Source organism: Cervus elaphus, chromosome 13, assembly GCF_910594005.1.
Source record: "Cervus elaphus chromosome 13, mCerEla1.1, whole genome shotgun sequence".
Lineage (NCBI taxonomy): Eukaryota > Metazoa > Chordata > Mammalia > Artiodactyla > Cervidae > Cervus > Cervus elaphus.
The window spans coordinates 36,390,986-36,413,499 of record NC_057827.1 but is presented as its reverse complement, the minus strand read 5'-3'; the positions used below and the strand labels follow the sequence as shown (position 1 = coordinate 36,413,499).

The window sequence follows — 22,514 nt, the reverse complement described above, 5'->3', positions numbered from 1 at the left end:
TTCCAAGGCACTGCAGAATTGTGCCACATTCGCTTTCCTGATGGAGGCCTTTGCCAAAAGCATGTTTACTAAACACAAGCTGGCATCTCTCCTCTCAGGCTTAAATACCACTCTCCAGACAACAGTTATCAAACAGGATGAAGAACTCCCAGAGACAATGGAGGAAATAATTCAACAAGAAAATAAGGAAGCAAACATTTCTAAATTGTCATAGGAAAAAATTCATGTCCAGAGGTTGAGGGGCAGAAGAAAATAACACAGGCAAGAAACACAGGAAAAAAAAAAAAAAGAAATCTGGAGAATAAACAGGAAGCTCCTCACCATCAACAAGAGCAAAGCCATCCATGTTTCCAGGGGGAAACAGGGGTTGTGGGGAGTGGCGGTGAGTACATAACTGGTCACTTTCCATAAGGACAAACCCAAAGGCAGCCTGCCAGCTGCTACCCATTCCAGCTGGTTAATAAGAGGGTGAACTACACAACCAGAAGACCTGGAATGTATTTCTGGAGAAAAAAAAAATCAAAAGGATTTGTGGTACCCAGGTGATGGGGGAGGCCCTTAGTAACAATTATCTCTTCTTCCAATTGCTGGCTGAGACAGAAGAGAAGAAAGGAGGATATGAATGACTATATCAGTAAATCAGATATGCCAGATCCTGCTGGAACATTCTTCTCCTTTCCCTCCTCCCAACCCTGGCTTACTTCTATTCACCATTTATTTGTTGTTTGTTGTTCAGTTGCTCAGTCATGTCTGACTCTTTGAGACCCCACGGACTGCAGCACACCAGGCTTCCCTGTCCATCACCATCCCCCAGAGCTTGCTCAAACTCATGTCCAGTGAGTCGGTGATGCCATCCAACCATCTCATCCTCTGTCATCCCCTTCTCCTCCCGCCTTCAATCTTTCCCATCATCAGGGTCTTTTCTAATGTGTCTGTCTAAATCCCACTTCTACATCCTGGAAGTTTTCACTGTCTTCCACCCAGGCACACAGTATTATGGAAGCTATTGTCTACCTGCTCCTGTTGGCCTATAAGTTGAGGGAGGTTCAAGGGCCAAGTGTCCCCTGCTCACAGATGCATACGCAACGCCAAGCACAGTGCATGGCACCATTCTGATGAGCGAATATGTGAATGATGACGGGCTCTTGGCTTGCTAAAAGAGTGTTGTTCACAGGGAGTAGGAAGAACATGTTCATCTGAATACTTACTGATCTGACTATGAGAGTTTAAAACTGAAAACTGAGTGAGAAAAATTCCTGGATAAAACTGGCAAAGAATATCAGGAATGACAAAAGAAAAGAAATGAGAGAGGTAACTATGAAGTCACAAAAGAAAATATCTGAAAATTAAATTGCCACTATCTTAAGACATCTAGGGAACTTCCTGGTGGTTCAGTGGTTAGGACCTCATGCTTCCACTGCAGAAGGCAGTTCAGTCCTTCAGTGGGGAATTGAGATGCTTCAAGCCATGCAGAGCAGCCAGAGAATAAATAAATAAAATAAAAAGGACTGAAGAAAAGAGAAAATGCAAAGGAATAAAGGAGGTTCATTATTTTTTTTAAAAAAGACATCTATAAGAGAGATGTCCAAAATAAGTTAAAGTTTACAAATTTTATGAAGTAAGACATGGTTCCTACCCATGAAAATCTGAGTTTAATGAATTTGTGAATGCTATATGCCAATAGATGGGCAAATCTCACTCAAATCTTTTTTATATATGTAATTTATTTATTTTTGGCTGTGCTGGGTCTTTATTGCTACATAGGCTTTTCCCTAGTTGCAGTGAGCTGGGGCTGCTCTTTAGCTCCAATGCATGGGCTTCTAATTGCAGCAGCTTCTCTTGTTGCAGAGCATGGGCTCTAGGGTGTGCAGGCTTCAGGAGTTGCCGCTCCTGGGCTCCAGAGTATCAGTTCAACAGTTGTGGCACATGGACTTAGTTGTTCCTTGGCATATGGAATCTTCCCAGATCAGGGATCAAACCTGTGTCCCCTGCATCAGCAGGCAGATCATTTACCACTGAGCCACCGAGGAAGACCTCTCATTCAAATCTTAAAGGGGAAAGTGGGATGGCAATGTGTCCCAAATGATATTCCCCAGTAGAAATTCGTAAATCACACTAGAGAATTTTTGAATGAGAATCAAAGAGTAATGGACATGGTAGAGCTGCTAGAGAACCCTTCAGCCTGCTCAATGATGGAGAATATAGATTATTTTTCTGATTGAGATCCCTCAATTGGCATGGTAATAATCATGTTAGAGATAGAAATCTTCAAGCTTCTTATCACTGGCTAGGTATCAAATTTATCTTAAAAAGGGGTAGGAGGTTGAAAATCTGATAAAACCTTGCTGACAGATTTGTTCTAAAAAGATGAGGGTACTACTATACCAGATTTAATTCAGACCAAGAAGATAAACTAGTAGCAAAACTAAAGGGGTCTCAAAGAGAAAGTAACCATGTGATCTTTGAAAGTTTGATAACCAAGGAGCTTCTGGACTGGTGAAGATTTCGGGAGAGTGGTGCACCTGGGCCTGGAGAGCACATGGAAGTTCCATATGCCTTTCCACATACCTTGCCCTATGCATCTCTTCCATCTGGCTAATTCCTGTGTTTTTGTAATAAATATAAATGTCAAATCACTGTACTGTACACCTGAAAATAATATAATCTTGTATGTCAACTATACTTCAATAAAAAAAGAAGCAGAAAAAAAAAAGTTTGATAGCCAGCCATCAGAAGGATGCAGTAAAGAGAACAAGTCCTAGAAGTGGCACCAGTAATACTGGATTAAAGACCCAGTTCTGCCACAGCTATGTGCCCTCAAACTAGTCAAAACTCTTCACGCCAAAGTTTCCTCATTCAAAAAAGGGTAACAACCACCTACTTCACACGATCCAATAATGGGCTCTCAGAAGGCATTATGTAAATCCTACTACACATCAGTAAATAACATCAGACCATTAACAAAAATAGTTGCTAACAAATACTTATTGGGTACTGAGCTCTAACCACCAGTCAGATACTTAGTTTTACAGGGATTGTGAAGTCCTCTCAATGGCTTTAGGAGGTGGGTACTCTCATTATCCTCATATTACAGTTGAGAAAACTAAGATTTCCAACCGTTATGTAACATGCCCAAGAGCCCCAAACGAACCTGACTCAAAATTCACATTTTCTGACTCTAAGAAGTTCACTTTTTAAAAAAATCCATTGTGCTTTATAGTGCTTTCAAGACATTGCTGTTGCTGGTTGTTCAGTCACTAAGCTGTGTCTGACTCTGTGCAATCCCATGAACTGCAGCACTCCAGGCTTCCCTGTCCTTCACTGTCCCCTGGAGTTTGCTCAAATTCATGTCCACTGAGTTGGTGATGCCATCCAACCATCTCACCCTGTCACCCTCTTCTGCCCTCAATTTTTCCCAGCATCAGGGTCTTTTCCGAGTCAGCTCTTCACATCAGGTGACCAAAGTAGAGGAGCTTCAGCTTTAGCATCATTCTTTCCAATGAATATTCAGGGTTGACTTCCTTTACGATTGACTACTTTCATCTCCTTGCTGTCCAAGAGACTCTCAAGAGTATTCTCCAGCACCACAGTTTGGAAGCATCAATTCTTCGGCATTCAACCTTCTTTTCGGTCCAGCTCTCACATGCATACATGACTACTGGAAAAACCGTAGCATTTACTATACGGACCTTTGTCGGCAAAGTGATGTCTCTGCTTTTTAATATGCTGTCTAGGTTGGTCAGAGCTTTTCTTCCAAGGACCAAGAGTCTTTTAATTTTGTGGCTGCAGTCACTGTCTGCAGTGATTTTGGAGTCAAAAAAAATAAAATTTGTCACTGCTTCCACTTTTTCCCCATCCATTTGCCATCAAGTGATGGGACTGGATGCCATAATCTTAGTTTTTTGAAAGTTGAGTTTTAAGCTGGCTTTTCACTCTCTCCTTTCACCCTCATCAACAGGCTCTTTAGTTCCCCTTTGCTTTCAAGATATAGATTTCACAAAATTAAATCTATAACCTAAAACTCTACAGAGAAAAGAGTTGCTAGTATTTTTTTAAAGAAATTCTCAAAAGTGAGATTCTGACAATCAATTGTGCAATTAGTTGTGAATTATACCAATTCAAATTTAAAATAAGAAAAGCTAAAATAAAAAACACAGTAGTATGGTTGCACAGCATTCTCCAATGAGTACAGATGTTAAAAGCACTCCCACCAACACACACATGGACAAAGAAGAGGGCACAGGAAAAAAGATTAAAAAGAATGGTGGTTCTGACCTAAAGGAAAAGTGCCAAGAAGGTCATAGCCCAGAATGAGCCAAGGTCCATTAATAAAACTAAAAAGATACCAAAAAGAGCTTTATGACAACTGTCCAGATCAACTCCTCTTTCTTTTATTTCTCTATCAACAACTACAACCTCCAACCTGAAGAGAGGAAGAACAAGCCTGTGGAAAGCAAGAGCTGAAGCTCAAAGTAATAGAGCCCCTAATTATTCTAAAGCAGTTCAAGCCTCCAGACCTACTAAACCTGACAATCCTGGGAATTCTAGGGGAGCCTGATGAACATCTGCTATAGAACTTAAAGGATGAAAAAAGCATCAAAGCCTGAGGATGAGCAAACGTAGCCCTAATTTCAAGATGGGGTATCTACTGAGGACTACAAAAGTTACCAGTCCCCGACAATTTTACATCAATTCTTGGCGAACTACACAACTGATCTTTCTCTCACATACACATACACCTAGCCCTGGCCAACATTTTCTTATTTTTTCAGTTGGCTTTGAGGAGTTCCCTGGCGGTCCACTGGTTAGGGTTCAGTGCTTTCACTGCTGGGGCCCAGGTTTGATCCCTGGTCAGGAAACTAAGATCCCACAAGCTGAGTGGGGAGGCCAAAAAAATAAAGTGGGCCTTGAACTTTTAGGCAGGGGAATACTGATCACCAGAAATGATTGACTGAAAACAAGTCTTTTAATGTAGCAGTGATACTCAAAAGTGACATCTTGTAGACAAGTAGTAGTGGAATCACCAAGGAAGTCAGAAATGCAGACCACAGGCCTCATCACATTTAATCAGAATCCTCATGTTAACAAGATCCTAGATGATTCTTCTGTGTGATTAATTTGAAAATCATTGATGTACAAAACAGATCTACTTTTAGCAAGGCATTTGATGAGCATTTCATGCTGTCTTTGTGGACAGAAAGATTTCCTTCTATTAATTTCCATATAGTTGCCAATCAAAATGTTAAGCAGGACTCCCCTGGTGGTTAAGAATCTGCGTGCTAATGCAGGGGACAGGGTTCAACCTCCAATCTGGGATGATTCCACATGCCAAGGGGCAAATAATAAGCCCATGCACAACGACTAATGAGCCCACAAATCCTGAAGCTCACATGCCTAGAGTCTGTACTCTGCAACGGGAGAAGCCACCACAAGAAGTCTGAGCGTCGCAACTAGTGAGTAGCCTCCACTTGCAACAACTACAGATAGCCCACACACAGCAACGAAGATCCAGTACAGCCAAAAATAAATAAACTTAAAAATGTTAAATGTTAAGCAGTTGACTGCTTATTTAATTCACTAATTACCCTACAAAGTGGGCATTATTATCTGCAATTTGCAGTTATTCATAGTAGCAAAGATTAAATTGTTTCAAGGATTTCACATGTATTAACTCATTTAATCCTCATAACAATTCTTTACTAGAGTTACCTACATTTTACATATGATGAAACTAAGGCAAAAAGGGATTAAGCTGCTTACTCATAATCACACAGAACTTATGGTACAGTTCTTAACCACTTCTTTCTATGGCCAAGTGTGCTGCCACAGTGGGGCTTATGATATACCCTGCGAGAAACAATAAACAATTATACCCAAAGATAGTCAATTTGAAAAAAAATGAGTGGGACCTGAGGTGGGAGATTTTAAAGGATATTTAAAAAAAAAAAAAAAAGCTAAAGGATTCTCTGAAAGAAGGGAGACAGACTAATGTTTATTGAGAGCCTACAGTATGCTTGCTAGACCATGAGTCAAGCACTCTGCATCCATGTTGTTTATATTCAACTTTTCCAATGGCAGGTATTGAGACGTTTTATGTTGGAGGAAACAGAGGCCCAGATAAGTTAAGAACTTTGCCAACTCACACTCCTCTTGATAATACAACCAAGATTCCAAAACCAAGTCTGACTGTAAAGCTCACACTCTGTCCCTTGATTTGCTCTACATCCCTCCCTGGCCTGGTCCCACTGCTATAAATGACTTAGATAGGGGCATTGGGTCAGGCTGACCATGTAAGAAGAGAGCTAAGCTTAGACAACAAACATTGTAAAAGAGAAGACAGATCTAAAAGATCAAAACGGGATAGAACAATGGGCTAGAATGATTCTCAAAAGTGAAGCTTTGGGGTCAGGCAGACAAGGGTTTGAATACCAGGTTCTAGCACTTAAGTGTTTAGAATGCAAGCAAGTTACTTCTTTGAGCCTTAAAGACTCCATACCTTTAAAAGGGGAGTAATAAGACCTCCCTGGTGGTACAGCAGATAAGAATCCGCCCACCAGACAGGGATTCGATCCCTGGTCTGGAAGGTTCCACATGCCCTGGAGCAACTAAGCCTGTGCATCACAACTACAGAGCCCACGCTCTATAGCCCCTCAGCACCAACTACTGAAGCCCCCCTGCCTGAAGCCCACGCTCCACAACAAGAGAAGCCCCTGCTTGCGGCAACTAGAGAAAGCCCTCGCAAATGAAGCAATGAAGACCCAGTATAGCCAAAAATAAAAATAAATCAAACACACAAATAAAATGGGAGTAACACTCCCACAGAAGTGGTGTAAGAGGGAAGAAAAAGTAACATTTGTAAAGTTTTTGACTCTTAAAGCTCAACGAATGGTAGTGAACATTAAATCTAACAAATTAAGGGTAAAGGCAAGAAAATAAATTTTAAAAGTATCAGATGAAATTTAACAGAAGCTCACAAGAAAAGACTTAGGAATCTTCGTTGACTTGAATCTATTAGTCAGCAGTTTACTAAAACTGCCAAAAATTGTTTTGAATTTGGAGCACATTACAGAAGCATGGTGCCCACAACAAGGGGGCCTATCAGACATCATTTGTAATACTGTCTTCAGTTCTGATGCTAAACTTTTAAGATGGTCACTGGCAAATCAAAATCAGTCCAAGAAAAGATCAGAGTGGTGAGACGCTTTGAAAATGTAATAGCAAGTTCCTTCTTTTTTGGTTTTATATTCCCTCCCACTTCACACAATGAAGCTACCTCTCAACTGCTTCCATTCCCTAATAACTAGCACACCACCCCCATATACCTCCTCCCCCCATCTTCATCTCCATCCCCCTCTCCTCACCCTCTCTCACATCCCTCAAGCTCAGTTTTGTCAATGTCACATGGATCTGACTAGGCTGACTTGACAATTTCTAATCCAACGCTTTAGGATTCAGCACATCAGACCTGTGGCTAACCTGGCCCTGGCCTGCATGTTAGACCAGCTGTTGCTTATCGACACCAAATTTAACTGACCCAGTTTTCTTCCTACGGCCAACCCTTAGGTTACTGAATCTTGACTGTCACACATTCAAGAAACTGGGACCACGACCTGGAGCTTCATTACTCCCTCAAACGGATACATCTGGCTGGGAGACTGCAAATTAGGCAATGTCAGTCATCCAGACATCTCAAACTTGTTGGATTAATATTTCCAAATCCAAGGAGGCCTCTCACTAACTAAAGGACAAACTTATTCATGTTCATAAAACAGTACAAGCAGATCAGCTTATTGTACGTAAGAGACCATTTGCAAACCTACAAAAAACGAAGCCTAGAAAAGCTGCCTACAGTCTGGCCGTCCTCACTGCAATGTCCCATTTTCAACTCCAAACAGAACTGGCTCAGCTCCTGTGCGGGACCCAGACGGGAAAATCCAGTAACTCCTAGGTCCAGATTCTCAGGGCAACGGTCACTGGAGTAACACAAGCTTCCCTATGGACTGGCCCTGTCAAAGCTGGCGGGTTTCTCCTGGCTGACTCTGAACAGCCTGTGTTTTCTTTCAGTCAATGCTTCCTCAGAAGCTGAGCATCTCTCTAGGGAATGCCATCTGCAGTGGACGTCAGGTATCTCAATGCCTTGTTTTGCAGACATCCTGGTTCCCTTTCTACTTCTCAAGTAGTAAGGCTCTGCTCTTTCTTTGGATCAGATCATGGTAAATGCTAGTCTTTGGAACAGCACAGCTCTAGTACAGAATGAGATGATTCCTGCAGCTTTCAGCCAGTTCAGACAAATTCAACACCTAGAGTTCCAGAGCAATTTGTAAGCAATTTGTAAATCTTCCGTTCCCGAGGTGAACCTAAATGTTTAAACTCAGTTCTACATGATTCCCCAACCAGTACAACAGCACATTAGTTATTTTCTGGACTACCAGTTCCCAAACTTGAGCATGCGTTTGGAGACTTGTTAGAATACATACTGTGAGACCTCAGCCCTGGAGTTCCTGACTCAGCAGGTCTGGGATAGGACTTGAATATCTGCACTTTTAACAAGCTCCCAGGGCATGCCTGTTGCTGATATGGAGCCTACACATTGAGAACCAGGGCTCTAGATCAACAATATTTCAAGTCATTCCCAGAACTGTACTGGGAATGGGGCGGGGGGCAGGGGGAGGAGACGAGAATGCTATATATAGGGGGTCCATTTATACCGTAAGACTCAGAACTTTGTTCTTCACAGAAAAGTCCTTATTCTCCTACAGAGTAGAACTGAACTGGGATCTCACAGGTGAAATATTCAGGAGTTTAAACAGATGACAATTCACATTCTAACAAATCATTAACACAGATACACCCATAAACAATACATGGTACTTATATAAGAGATTCTAGGCTTAGGATCAGGAGCCAAGGAGAAGTGGAAGTAACACCTATTCTCTTTCCTTTGACTCACCAGCTGCATTATTCACTAAATGAATTAAGACCCATAAAACACTTTGAATAGTGCTTAACTGTTATTTTTTTACTGTGATATAATACACAAAGTATTTTTTACTTTTTTTATCATTCGTAAGTATACAATTCAGTGGCATTAAATGCTTTCACAAAGTTGGGTGAAACGTTACCACTATCTAGTCCCAAAACTTCTCCATAACCCTCAACAAAACCTGTATACTCATCAAACAATAATTCCTTTCCATCTCCTCCCAGTCCCTGGTATTCTGCTGTCTTCATGAATTTGTACCTTATACAAGTGGAATCATACATTTGACTTCTGTGTCTGGCTTATTTCAGTAAGCATAATGTTTTTAAGACCTAGCCATATTATAGCATATATCAAAATCTCATTTCTTTTTAAAGCTGAATAATATTCCAATATGTGTATATACTACATTCTGCTTAGCTACTCATTTATCATTGGATAGTCAGGCTGCTTCTACCTTTTGGTATTGGGGATAATGGTGCTATGAATGTACCTACACGTATCTATTTGAGTGCCTGCTTTTAATCTATTAGATACATACCTACAAATGAAACTGTTGCGTCACACCTGTAGTTCTATGTTTAACCTTTTGAGAAACCACCAAATTGTTTTTCACAGTAGCTATACCATATTTCATTCCCACCAGCAATGTCAACACTTATTTTCTTTCTTTCTTCCTCTCTCTCTCTTTTGGTGTTTTTTCTTTTATAATTATAGCCACCCAAGTTAGTGCTTAGCCACTATTATTATCACAAGATTGATGTGGGCTTTTACCAATACTTCTAGCACTGTAAGGACAGCATGACAACAATCAGAGGTTCTGACTAGCTTCCATGTTCAAGTGGTCCTAGCAATTTTATTCAAAACACAAGTTTCCAGTTGTTTCTAGTTTTCTCACAAAAATCACCTCCAAAGCTAGCACTTCCCTAGCCTGATATCAGCTATGAAAGAAAATGATGCTTTAGGTGGTTAAAGAAAAAAAAAAAGAATGGTTTTCAAAATTTTTTAATATTACTATTAATTTAATTCCATAACAATGCAGTTTATTTCCTATAAACAAAATGGTGCACCAGAATTCAGTAGGAAAAAACATCAGATGGTTTCTCTAAAATATTCAAAATCCTAATCTAAAATGATTTAAAAAAAAAGTATGCTGGAAATTTATGTATATTTTAATCTTGCTAGCTATATCCCTAACCTTGCCAGAAATACCATTTTCTCTTCACTTCTGGGTTTCTTGTCATAGAAGAGGTAAAGTCAATGAGACAAACTGTCTCATTCCCAACTAAAACTGTTTTCTTGTGCTTATGTTTTATATTCAAGGTTTTAGGTCTCTCTCTTAGTAACTGTTTTTCTTCCTTTACAAACATTAGAAAATTTATACGTACAGAAAGTAAAACCAAGGGAAAGAAATCCTTTTTTTGGAAAAAATTTCTTCCTCAACTTGAACGCCTGGCAAGAGTTAGAAAGGGAAATCTGGTCATAGTTGGTGCTTGTGCTGAGTCGCTCAGTCGTATCTGACCCTTTGCAAGTCGCTCAGTCGTGCCTGACTCTTTGCAACCCCATGGACCGTAGCCCAACCGGCTCCTCAGTCCATGGGGATTCTCCAGGTAAGAATACTGGAGTGAGTTGTCATGCCCTCCTCCAGGGGATCTTCCCAACCCAGGGATCGAACCCAGATCTCCTGCATTGCAAGCGGATTCTTTACCATCTGGGCCACCAGGGAAGCCCAAGAATACTGGAGTGGGTAGCCTATCCCTTCTCCAGGGAATCTTCCCGACCCAAGAATCAAACCAGGGTCTTCTGCCTTGCAAGTGGATTCTTTACCAGCTGAGCTACCAGGGAAGCCCCAGTAGTAGCTTAAGTATAGACAAAAACGTGGGTGAACTGAAGGGATCATGGACAAAACAATTTAAAAGGCTGTAGTCTCATCCTAATTACTGGTAGGCAAATACACCAATATATACTTTCCCATGATGCTGATAATAGTATCTGAAAGATTAAACTCCACATAGACAAGACTAAACACTAGTTTTATAAAGGCAAACAACAGACCTACAACATTCTGAGAGGTACAGCCAAAGACTTATATGAAATGTCAAGTTCACTAACCCCCTTAAAACATATAATTTCTTTCATAAATGTACAGGCAGCTAGGAACAATGGAGTCACATGTCTAGAGAAATTTGTAAATGGTTGAAACCAGAATATTTAACATACAAAGGCCAAGAAAGAGCTGTTTCTGGTATATATGTATGTACTGTGTCATACACAGAAACACTTGATTAACACAGATGACACTTACTAGAGACAGCACCGCACTTAGTCAGAGAGCTTGAGCCCCAGGTTGCCTCCCTGGTGGATTGCTGAAAGCTTCTGAACTTAATCCCTATATCAGAAAGATAATCATACTAAACAAAACAATACTCATTTCATGGGTGTGTGAGGAATAAATAATTTCAACATATACAGTTTCACTCATTCTTCAGCAAACATATTTTTAACTCTCACAATGTACACTAAAAATGTATAAGATTAAGTGTCTGCCCTCGCTGTAGATAAGAGGTCCTCCTCCTCGGTAGATACCCCACAATTCAAGACCTGCCCACAAATAACTGGAGGGCAATTCCTTCAGAACAAAGAGCCCTCAATCCATGCTGAACAAGAACCTGGCACACAGCAACAGACAATAAATGACTGCTGAAGGAGCAAACTGTACTTCTGTTTATGATCTGTAAAACTTTTCTCTTCGTAGACATTAACATGAAAAGGAAAAGAGGTTGATACATAATAATCACCTCACTCACTGGAAGAACACAGACACTTAGTAGCAACACAGAAATATTTGGAAGGGAAAGCAAAAATCACAATTCCCCATTATCATCCCATGGCAGGACTCAAGTAGTGTTCTGCTAGTCACATAAAATCTCCCGTCTCTGAAAACCCCAGCAAAGGCTGTGGAAATACCTCATTCTGTCTTGTGTGATGGTTATGCTGCAAAATAATTCTGTTCTAGACTGGAGTTTTTTCAGTATGTGAAGTTAATTGCAGAAACCAGTATTTAGGGACACAGAATTTGAATATTTACTGTGTTAACCAAAGACCTGCCTTGAACTAAAAAGTAGGAACTTGTAACTCTGTTCCTAAGAACTACAAAATTCTTCAGATGTAAACTAGGGTTTCTCAACCTTGGCACTACCGACATTTTGGGCCAGTTCACCTTTGGTTGTGGTGGGCTCTATGCCCATCATTATATTGGCAGCATTACTGGCCTCTGCCCACTAGATCCCAGTAGCATCCCCAGGTGGGACAATCAAATGTATCTCTAGTCACTGACAAACTTCCCTGGTGGTCCAGTGGTTAAGAATCTGTTTGTCAATGCGAAGGACATGGGTGTGACCCCTGGTCTGGGAAGACTCTACATGCCACAGGGTAACTAAGCCCATGTGCCACAACTACTGAGCCTGCACTCCAGAGCCCATGAGCCAACTCTGGAAGCCTGAGAGCCCTTCAGCCTATGCTCATGCAACAAGAGAAGCCACCGCAATGAGAAGTCCTCGCGCCACAATGAGAGAAAGACCTCTTGCAGCAACAAAGATCCAGTGCAGCCAAAAATAAATTTAAAAAAATTTAAAAATATGGGAGGGGGTTTAAGGGAGAGTGGATACATGTATATATATGGCTGAGTCCCTTTGCCGTTCACCTGAAACTACCACAACGATGTTAACTGGCTCTGTGTGTGTGTGTGTGTGTGTGTGTGTGTGTGTGTGTGTCCCCTTAGTCGTGTCCAACTCTTTGTGACCCCATGGACTGCAGCCCGCCGGGTTTCTCTGTCCATGGCATTTTCTAGGCAGGAATACTGGAGTGGGTTGCCATTTCCTTCTCCATAATTGGCTATATCCCAACACAAAATAAGTTTTAAGTTTGGAAATAAATAAACAAAATCACCCTGGTTGAGAACCACTGATATGAACAATGGAATGGGAGTTTTTTCACAAAAGCTGTTGAACTAAGATATGAAAGATGACATAAACTATCATTCTTTGTACTCTAAACATGTCATTTTTAGATCATCAGATGACCTTTCAAAGTTATATCTTGAAAAAACAAAAAGATGATAATCAGTGCACCTAAACAAGAAATCTATTAACCGAGAGGAAATAAACCAACGAAGCAATGGATACTGCATTAACTGCTATAGCATAACATGAGCACAGGCAGCCTCGCTACCATCTTTGAGATACAGTATTCACGCACGGCAATTGTTAGAAGTCTTAGGCCACCTAGAAATCTTCTATTTCATTGCTACAAAGTAAGATTCTTAATTTTTTCTCCTATTCTTATTTGAAAAACATGATTTCCTATAGCACAAAGGGTAAGAATACTATTATCACAGACATTTACTAAGCATTTTGTAACTGTAAGGGAATTTAAAGTGATAGTTGCTCAGTCATGTCCGACTCTTGTGATCCCATGGACTGTAGCCCACCAAGCTCCTCTGTCCATTCCATTCTCCAAGCAAGAACACTAGAGTGGTTGTCTCCAGGGGATCTTCCCGACTCAGAGATCAAACCCGGGTCTCCTGCATTGCAGGCAAATTCTTTACTATCTGAGCCACAAGGGAAGCTCATAGGGGAGTTAAATAAAATTAAATAAAGTATTAGATAAAATGCCTGGAGCCACAAAGGAAGCCAGGGATTCCTGAAGTTTACCTAAGACTCATTGCCATCAACTCTCCAAAGGCCCAGATTTCACCTGTAAATATTGTTTAGAAAAAAAGCCAGATTTGCATTAATCTTAAATACTGGGATCTCACCAGTGAGTAACATAATCCCAAACCTGTATAGTGCATGCATCACTTTCTACAGAAAGTTACTGGTTTTAATGATAAAGGAAACATATGATCATTGTAGAGAATATAAAAAACCTATTTCAAAATAGGTGCATTTTATTTTTTTTAAATAGGTGCATTTTAATAATGATGTCTATCATGTAACAACGAGGTATAGAAAAGTAAATGCAAAAAGAAAGATTAGCCATTTGTTCAATGAAAAAGTAATTAAAGGATTAATATCCCCAGACACTTCAGGATTAAAGTCATGGATGATTCTCTTTAGAATCTGCCCATCAATTCTGAGAATAAATTCTGGTTTCATAATAATTCTACTAGGCTAGTTAGATCTGTGCCACCCATGCTGGATAAAAAGACAAGAAGTGTGCATGTTTGTTTTGAATGGATCTGGTATTTTAGAGGAAACCAGTACATAACAGAAACTGTCTTTCCCAGAGAAAAGAATGGAATGCTTTTCTCAGAAGCAGAAACTAAAGAAAAAGCCATCTCTAATCTACTGTTTTGGTTTCATCGTTTTATAGTCTGGACCTAAGAGATAACCAATCCTTAATAAAACAACTCTTCCCATGGGCTCTGAAGCTTCTCCGTCTCCTATTCCCAGCCCCCAGCCCCAACCCATCTCAGTTAGGTTCTAATGAGGCCTTTTCAAAATCATATATTAAAGCGTTCATTCCAGTAAGTACAGACCCTCCAACACTGAGCAGTGCAAGCTAAACTACCTATTCTAGGAATATCTGCCCCTAGGAATAAAAAACAGTGACTATTCCAGTGTGGAGTTATATGGGGGAACACCAGGAATGTAATAATGATTGATTTGGAAAAAGAAAGTAGCCCTAACTGTCTCTAAGACATCAAGGCAGAATGATAAAACAGGTGTGAAATGGCTGAAATTGCACTGAACATCCAAGTACCTGAATAAATAACTAGAGTTAGGGGCTCTGATGTATAATATTGACACTGCAGCGGATCAGCCATTCTGCTATAAAATGGGTCTTAATATGTGGACTTATTGGAAAAGACCCTGATGCTGGGAAAGACTGAAGGCAGGAGGAGAATGGGATGACAGAGGATGAGATGGTTGGATGGCATCACCAACGCGATGGACATGAGTTTAAGCAAGTTCCAGGAGTTGGTGATGGACAGGGAAGCCTGGCATGCTGCAATCCATGGGGTCGCAAAGAGTCGGACACGACTGAGCGACTGAACTGAATATTTAAATAACAAAGTTGGAGAATCCCAACATTACTATGTCTTTTCCAAGACAATAAAAGATATACATGTCATAAAATGAGATTCAGCTGTATTGACCTACAATGAGTTTTAACTTTTACCTCTGTAAAACAGTTCAGTTCCTTTTTAGAGTGTTTGTCTTACTTTTCAATTCATTAGTAAGTAATAGAGGTTAGGTTCCTTGGAAAAAACCTACAGGTCTCTTTAACATTCACAACTAAAGCCCAAGACCCTTGATACACTCAGAAGTTTTAAAAAAAGAAAATTCTCACATCCAAATGAGATCTTGCCTAAGTGCTAATTACAATATATTCAGCTACTGGCAATAAGGAAAGGAATGAGAATTCATCTATCCCTCCTCTCCTTCCCCTTTCTGGAAGGACTCAACATTATGAATCATTTGGTCCTTGACGTATGGTTACTTCCAGGGGGACAGATGACATTTAGCACAGGACATGTGAGGCTGTGGGAAAAGGGAAATTCTTGGCCACAAGAACCAGGACAAAACCCCTGCCCTTGGGAAAAATGCCAAAAATCTCTAAAGTCCACTGCAAGGCAGTTAAAATTTTAATTTCAGAAAATCCTGTTATAAGAACACAAATCATGGCACAGAATCAGAATAGCTTTTTGAAAATTACACTATGAAGTTGCAAGACAACTATTTTCTGGCATTCAAAAGAATCCATGCTAAGTGATGGTCCTCAGTGTGAAATATGAATATTTTTCTCCCTTAGGACTGGTTTAAGCTAACTTGGCTCTAAACTCTTTCACTATTCAAAGACAGAGAATGTAATGGCTAGTGTAACGGAGTACTTACTATGTAATGCATTATTCTCTATATGCATTAGCTTATTAATCCTTACAAATAAGCTCTAAACAACATGAACTCTAAAATAAAAAGCTTCTTTGGAAGCTTTGAAAATAAATATTAGTAGATTATCTGTTACAACAACTTTAAAAAACATGCATTATTTATAATGTGACAGAAGAATTCTGTAGGTTATTAGAACCAACTAAAATGAAAATATGAATAAAAGTGTAACTATTTTAGAAAACAATTAATCTATTGGTCATTACTGGGAAATCTGTGAAAAACCAAAAAACCCTAAAGGCTGTGATTCCTTAGATAATCCATCAAACAGGTTTCTAATCCTTGTTAAACATCTTTAAGGTTTATCGCAAAGAGGAAGTTTTCCTCATAACTTATCCTAAATTGATGCAATCCAAGATACCCCACTTTCTCTAGGTTATGTGGACAAAAAACAGATAGTAAGACACTCTTAACTAACCCTGGTAGTCAAGTTAATAATAATTTAGCATATCTGATAAAATTACCAACTTCAGGTCAAGTTACAAATGTGAGAGTACATGCTTTGGAAAAGTAAAACTAATACAATTACAATAATAAGAATGAAGATTAGTTCTGAAATGCAGAAATTACCCTTCACACTGGCAAATTTATAGTTTTGCCAGCCTATTAAGAAAGGCTTTTATATTCACACATATCCAAAAAAAAAAGAATATATTCCTGACACAAAAACACCTTGGCTTTTATAGTTTGGAGAAATAATATCCTTCATATTTGGTCTAAGAATAGTTGTTTCTCATATTCAAAAGAAAAAGAAAATATTTTAATAAGTAAATTTTTATTGTAACCACACCTCAAAATGGAGAGTTGCCAACTCTATCTTAAGGAACAAATTTTTTCCAAGAGTAATTTCATCATAATTTCTTGCACAGGCTGTACAATATGTTTCTGCTGGAAATAAATAGGTCTGAATAAGGTTTTCCAAATTTTTCTGTCTGCAATTTTTTTTTTAATTTATTTGGCTGTGTAGGGTCTTATTTGCAGCACACCAAATCTTCACTCTTCAGTTGCAACATGTGGGATCTAGCTCCCTGACCAGGGAGGGACTCGAGCCCCCAGCACTGGGAGCATGGAGTCCCAGCCATGGGACCACCAAGAAAGCCCCTGAATTTTTAATACTATATTTTAAGAAGCATCAAGGATTTCTCCGGTGGTCCAGTGGCTAAGACTCTGAGCTCCCAATGCAAGGAGCTCAGGTTCCATCCCTGGTCAGGGAACTAGATCCCATATGCTACAACTAAAGATCCTGCATGCCACAATGAAGATCAATAATCTCTCGTGCTGCAACTAAGACCTGGTGCAGCCAAATAAATTTAAAAAAAACTCTCTTCATTTTAAAAAAAACTTCAAAATCAAACACATATCAATACATGTATATATGTGCATGTATGTATAAATACCAAAACCCAAAATTAGCGATTACATATCCATGTAGGCATCTTATTAAGCTGGTTAACTGCTTCACAAGATGTAATGTAGTGAGTGTAACAGAGGGAACATCTGCAGTGGAGGCAGAATAACCTAGAGCTGAGTGGAAATCAAGGCTCCATCACTTGCTTGCTGCTATCGTTGTTTAGTCTCTGCGTCATGTCCAACTCTTTTGAGACCCCATGGACTGCAGCCCGTCAAGTTCCTCTGTCCACAGGAATTCCCAGGCAAGAATACTGGAGCTGGTTGCCACTTCCTTCTCCAGGGGATCTTGCCGACCAGGAGAGGGATCAATCCCAGTCTCCTGCATTGCAGGTGGATCTTTTACCACTGAACCACCAGGGAAGCCCCCATTACTTGCCATCTATTTCCATTTGGGCAATTTCCTTCTCTCCGTCTGAGTTTTCTCATTTGCAAAATGAGATAATAATTCCAATTTTATGAGGATTAACTGTATGTGAAATGCCCAGCACAGAGCCTGACTCAGAGCAGGAGCACAGGAAACAGTTACTGTTATTGCTCTGCTGTTATTCATGTAAACTTCTTAAAGGCAAAGCATACTTTTTCTTGTAACTCAATTGTAGGCTTTATAATACTGAGAACTGAAAACATAAAGGCAAGAAACATCAAGGTTACAAAGGACTGGGTATAATATCAGTTCAAAACATGCCTAGATAGGAAATGAGACTATTAAGTAATAATGATGACCTTCAAAACATATAAAAATGAACAATGCCCTTATTTTTATAAGCCACTTGGAAAGATGATGCTGTCTGTAAACAAACCACATATAGAACTACTCTTCATTCCACCAGTACTATATTTCCTAACAGTTCATTAAGTGTCAGTCATACTCAGCAATGTTCATATAATGGTGAGCAAAACCAGACAAAGTTCAAGCCTCATTGAGCTTCCCATCATACAATCATGTGCATGCTAGGTCGCTTCAGTTGTGTCTGACTCTTTGCAACCCTATGGACTGTAGCCCACCAGGCTCCTCTGGTCATTCTCCAGGCAAGAATACTGGAGTGGGTTGCCATACCCTCCTCCCGGGGATCTTCCCAATCCAGGGACTAAACCAGCATCTCTTATCTCTTGCATTAGCAGAAGGGTTCTTTACCACTAGCGCCACCTGGGAAGCCCCATACAATCATACAAACAGTGTAAACTTGTGACAAGTGATGTAGAAGACAGTACATGGTACTCTGAGAGCCAATAACAGATCTAACCTAGCTAAGGAGAACAAGGAAGGTCTTCCTTCCCATGAGCTGAAGGATGAAGAAGGAATTAACAGTGGAGGGTATTTCCAGACAGAGGAAAGCAACTTGTGCAAAGACCTTGGAGCAGGAGGAAATAGGCAAGAATGCAGGACCAAAAGGCCAGTGTTCCTGGAGCAAAGATGAACTGTGAGAATAAGCTAGGGCTCTAAACCATACAAGGGCTGAGGCATTGCAGACCACATTCAAGAGCTGTAACAAATCATTCACGAGCTCTAACAATCCCAAGAGCTATGAAAAGCCACTGAGGGTTTTATAAATGCTTAAATTTTGAGCTTCCCTGGTGGCTCAGATGATAAAGAATCTGCCTGCAGTGCAGGAGACCCAGGTTCAAACCCTGTGTCGGGAAGACCCCCTAGAGAAAGGAATGGCTACCTACTCCAGTATTCTTGCCTGGAGAGAGGAGCTTAGTGGGCTATACAGTTCACTGGGGTCACAAACAGTCAGACACATCTGAGCGACTAACACACACAGGGAAGAGAAGATGCAATCAGATTTGCGATTTGCCTGTGTTTCTTGGAAAAAGAGCTAAGGAATGCAGATGGATCAAGCAGAAAACAAAAATTCTGTCAGGATATGACAGCAGCTTGAACTAGGGTGACAATAATGGTGGTGGTAAGGGTGGAAGAAGTCAAAGAATTCAAGAGATAGTCAGGAAAACCTGATGATGTACAACACATACAGGGGCTGAAAGAGAGCAAAGTATCCAAGAAAATTTTTGGGTTTATGATTTGCATGACTGTATAGAAAGAGGTACTATTTGAGAGGGATCTGTTCCAAAAACATCTTTAAGACAGTTTACACACCTCATAAAGAACCTGAAACTGTGTTAAACAGTTTGATATCCTCCTTTCCCTATGAAACAGGATTCCAAAAAATTTTTTTCTATTTCCCAAAATCAGATGGATGCTCAAATGTGCAAGATTTTCCCAACACTAAACATATTTCAAAGATTCTGACACAAAGTTTGACATCAACTCCAAATGAGTTCTAAAATTGGTTTGAGCAATTGGGCATTATGGAATGAAGTGTTACTTCCCATGATAACTACTTTGATAAGCCAAAAGTGCATCTGCTGCTGTTTAATTTCAATATTTTAAAGTAATCTTACCAGTTAAGAGTACTCTCATGTGATATTAAATTAAAATATGATATTTTATCAGGCATTACCACAATTGGAATTATGCTTTTATGTTTATGTCTCAACATTTTGAAGTGCCTGTAGAAAACTTGGTGTTTTGTAGGAAAAGTTACGGTTAAAAAACCCACAGAACTTGTTGATCTTAATATATGTACATTTTACTATTTCCATCTAGTCCTTGTTAATTTCATCACATTCATTCGATACTATTTCTAGTTTAAACACAGTTGTATATATGTATACACATTGTATATATGTAGAGAATAAAGTTAATTCTTTATCAATACCATGTACACTTTAACATTTACTTCTCTTAGTTTAAATTTTTTAATTCGCAACCAAATGGCATTTTCATAGTGGAATACTGATGCCCTCAAGTCTCAGAAAATATAAAAACTTCAAATCTGACTAACAAAAAGAAAAGAAGTGAAAGAGTTCTGCCCATTTAAAATCAACCAAACACATCGCATCTTAGTGCTGAAATAGTATTTCCCTAATTTTGGCAGGGTGGTCTCCTTGGCCACCTGCTTGCATTACACTACAGTTACCAGGATGTTACCACTGCTTGTACAGAGCAGCAGAATTTTTTTTTTCCTCATGCTGATTTTATCTCTAGGCGTCAAAAGACAAGCCTGTGGTCTGAAGCCAAATATTAAAAAAGTCATCTTCACAAATGAGGAGAAAAGTCAAGGGCATTTTAAAAACCTGGTCTTAAACAAGCCTAACCAATATTAGTTTGTAAAACCAGACTGTTTCCACACTAGAGACTGTACTACCAAATGTGGTCCTTGGAAACAAGGCCTGGCAAGCATGAAATGGTGACCAGCAAGGTTCATCTTTTTTTTTTTTTTTTTTTTTTAGGGTTTTTTTCTGTTTATTTGTTTTGGTTTTAAACATAGAATCAGAGCATGGTTATATCTGACCATGGATGTGGGCAGCGCTAAGGAAGAAAGAGCAAAAAGACTTTAGCGTTCCAATCTCAGCTAGCAGATTTCACTACCGTCCTCAGAGGAGTGATCCATGTCTCCCCAACAGTAATGTGGGCGAGGGAAAGTTATCAGGACCCTGGGCTCTTTCCTTATCCGAGGCCCTCAAATGACACCGCAAACCGTTTCCTTCTGGGAACTTAAGCTTTAAGGGACAATGGGGCGCAATGTAGACTTCAGAAAGATGGAGACAGTGAGATGAGATGGGGGTAGGTAAGTGGGGGTGAAGGGATGCGCCCAGCCAGAGAAAGCTAAACAGGACGGTCAAAGCCAGGGACTTTGGGAGCCTGAGAAGGCCTGGATCTTCCAGAATGATGTCCAAGTAGGCCACAGTCCTCTAAGAAGCCCGAGGGGCTCGTCTGAAAATCTAGAGCATCTATGGACTTCTCACTGTCCTGGGGAGGGGAGACAGTCCCCGAAGGAATCCGGCCCCCAAAAGTGGGTTTTCTCTGACCTTAGAAAACCACAAACCCTCACGGAATGAAGCAAAACACGTTTAGGGGTGGAAGGGCCAGAGGCAACATAGGTGTTCTTAAAAACGTCGGGGGATGTTGGTAAGGGAAAAGGGAGGCCCCCAACTGGAGAAACTGCAATCATCATCGGAATACTGGGAGGGGGCAATACGCGGCCCGTAAGCAGCAGACTGAAGAGGCCGGGGGCAGAAGCAGCGGCCAGCGGCGCCCCTGGCTTGGGGGATGACGGCCTGGGGCGCGGCCGCGGGGGGAGGGGGGTTGGAGGCCATCGCGGACCCGGGGCCGCGAAGAGCGCAGCCCGGCTAGGCCTCGGGGGTCCGGACACACCCACCGCCGCGGCCGCAGCCCGGCTTACCTGCTCCTCCTCCGGGGTCAGCTCCGGCGCCATGTCGGGCTGGGGCGCGGTCGCGGGCTCCATCCCACCGCCGCTGCCGCCGCCCGGCGGACAGAAGTCGCCCGGGAGCGCGGGGAGCCCGGTGCGGTGGGCCTCCGCTTCCGCGTGCCCGCGCCTCAACAGCCCGGGGCCGGCTCGCGCATGGCTGGGCCGGCGGGGCCCCGCGCCCGCGGCGGCCGCAAACGCCGCTTCTGTTTCCTTAAGAAAAAGCTCTCAGAACTGTCGCTCTCTTCTGGGCGGAAATCCTTTTTTATTTTCTTCGTTCCTTTCCTCACGCTCCCCCACCTCTCCCGGAAAAGAAAAAAAAAAAAATAGTGCAGGCGAGGACCTAATCGGGATTTACAAAAGGAAATGGGAAATCAAGAAGTTTCTAAACCCAAAGCAAAGGACCGCGGGGATTTGGGGAAAATATCCCGAAGGCCACCGGCCTCCTCGGCGTCCAGCTTCGTCGGCGGCGCTCCGGCTCCAGCAGAACGCGACGGAGGCGTCCTCGGGGATGCGGGGCCCTGCGACCTGCGCCGCGGCCTCTCAGCCCCGTTCCTCAAAAGCCGCGGTGGCGGGAGGGAGGGAGAGAGGGAGGGAGCGAGGGAAAGGCGCCCCCCTCCCGGCTCACTGCCAGCGCTGCGGCCGCACTGCGCCCGCCCGAGCCCCCCGCAGCTCCATTGAGAAACTGAGCGTCTCATTCACAAACTGGCGACGCGGAGGGCCCGGCCGAGCGCCGACGCCGTCCGGGAGGGGGAGACAGAGAGGAGCCCGGGGCGGGGGCGGCGGAGCGCGAGGAGGGGGACGCGGAGAGGGGCGGGGGCGGGGGGAGCCCGGCGCGGGGAGGAGGGACCCAGAGGAACCGGCGCGGGGGAGGGGCTGCGGGGACTTCTGCAGCGCGCG

At 41.6% G+C, this 22,514-nt stretch overlaps 1 protein-coding gene across 1 annotated transcript in view; it reads right to left on the bottom strand.

Annotated features, from left to right (window-relative positions):
* The window catches only part of PTPN9 (protein tyrosine phosphatase non-receptor type 9), a 73,398-nt gene extending 51,109 nt beyond the window's left edge, over positions 1-22,289 (bottom strand). Inside the window, exon 1 of the mRNA XM_043922176.1 lies at positions 21,591-22,289. Coding sequence (XP_043778111.1) covers positions 21,591-21,653 — 63 coding nt within the window. The 5' untranslated portion in view covers positions 21,654-22,289. The remainder of the gene's footprint in view (positions 1-21,590) is intronic.
* Positions 22,290-22,514: the final 225 nt, after the last annotated feature.